Below are 1,261 nucleotides of genomic sequence, written 5' to 3' on the forward strand. Positions count from 1 at the left end.
TTAAAGTCTTTTGTATCTATGTTTTTATTTTAGTATATTTTTTTACTTGTTTACTAATGTGGACAAAAAATATTTCAGATTCTATTTGTGTAATAATGATATTATTATAAGAATTGCTGATGCTGAATTTTTTTACACCTTTGAATATCAAGGAAATCAGAATAAACTTGTTCACACCTCTTTAACTGATAACTGCTACCTTACATTGACTCAGGTTTAATTTTTATATTTATATGATCAATTTTATGGTTATTTACTGATTAAAAATGTTTTATTATTAATTGAAAAGGCTATTTAAACATTAATTTGAAGCTTGAGAGTTTTTCTTAATTATATTTTAGGCCCTTCAAATGGGTTTTGGTGGCAATCCCTTTGGACCTGCTGGAACAGGAAAAACAGAATCTGTTAAAGCTCTTGGTTCACAGCTTGGAAGGCAGGTTCTTGTTTTCAATTGTGATGAGGTAATCAGTGCTTAAAATTCAGAATATTAAATTAAAATAACATAGTTTAGTATTTAAGCTGTATCAAACCTGGTAAACTCATGTACTATTTTTTTCATTACAAGGTAACGGTTTTTATTTAATTGTATTTAAAACAAAAATAGTAAGTAATATTTATGCATTGACATAAAATTAATTACATGTTATTACATATCAGATTAAAAGCCAGTAAAGAGGGGCAGCGGTAGCAGCGTGGTAATGCGCCAGTCTACCAATACACAGGTTGTTGGATCAAAACCCCGTCCCACCCAGGCTTTTTTCAAGCACAAAATAATGCAAAACTCACTGACAACCTCCCCCGGGCATTTGTGAGGCCCATTAGCCAATGGGTGGCATTCACAAAAAATAGGCGTGGGAGTGATGAACCTACCCTGCGAAAAAACCATGTCAAGAAACGTGCGATGTATTTCCTAATACTGGGAATATTACCTCCTAATATTTTATAATTTATAATCCTAATATAATTCAGGCGGCCAATGATCTAAAATGTCTGTAGAGACAACTGAATATAAGAAAAAAAAATTAATATTCTTTTAGATATTAGTATTCTAACCCAGTCAAAGTTAAATAATAACCTGGATAAGTTGGTGTGCTCATGCCTCCTCAAACTGGAACAAAAGATCAACGTTGTCAACCAGTACTTGTTCCCGGGCCTTGTTTACCCTCTCCAGACTGCTCCCCTTACAAAGATACGTCCTGCGATATTGGAGGGCATTGATATCAATATCCGCAGGAGTATCAAGGCCATCATTGGGCTCCCC

The 1,261-nt window shown here is 33.8% G+C and overlaps 1 protein-coding gene across 1 annotated transcript in view; it reads left to right on the plus strand.

Annotated features, from left to right (window-relative positions):
- btv (beethoven) overlaps window positions 1–1,261 on the plus strand; it is a gene marked incomplete at its 3' end in the record, with an annotated part of 240,143 nt that overhangs the window by 111,110 nt on the left and 127,772 nt on the right. The window contains 2 exon segments of the mRNA XM_067051518.1: window positions 79–214; window positions 342–461. Coding sequence (XP_066907619.1) covers window positions 79–214; window positions 342–461 — 256 coding nt within the window.

The sequence above is a fragment of the Halyomorpha halys genome, unplaced genomic scaffold (genome assembly GCF_000696795.3).
Source record: "Halyomorpha halys isolate HHAL.00 unplaced genomic scaffold, Hhal_1.1 Scaffold598.1, whole genome shotgun sequence".
In the NCBI taxonomy this organism is placed as follows: Eukaryota; Metazoa; Arthropoda; class Insecta; order Hemiptera; family Pentatomidae; genus Halyomorpha; species Halyomorpha halys.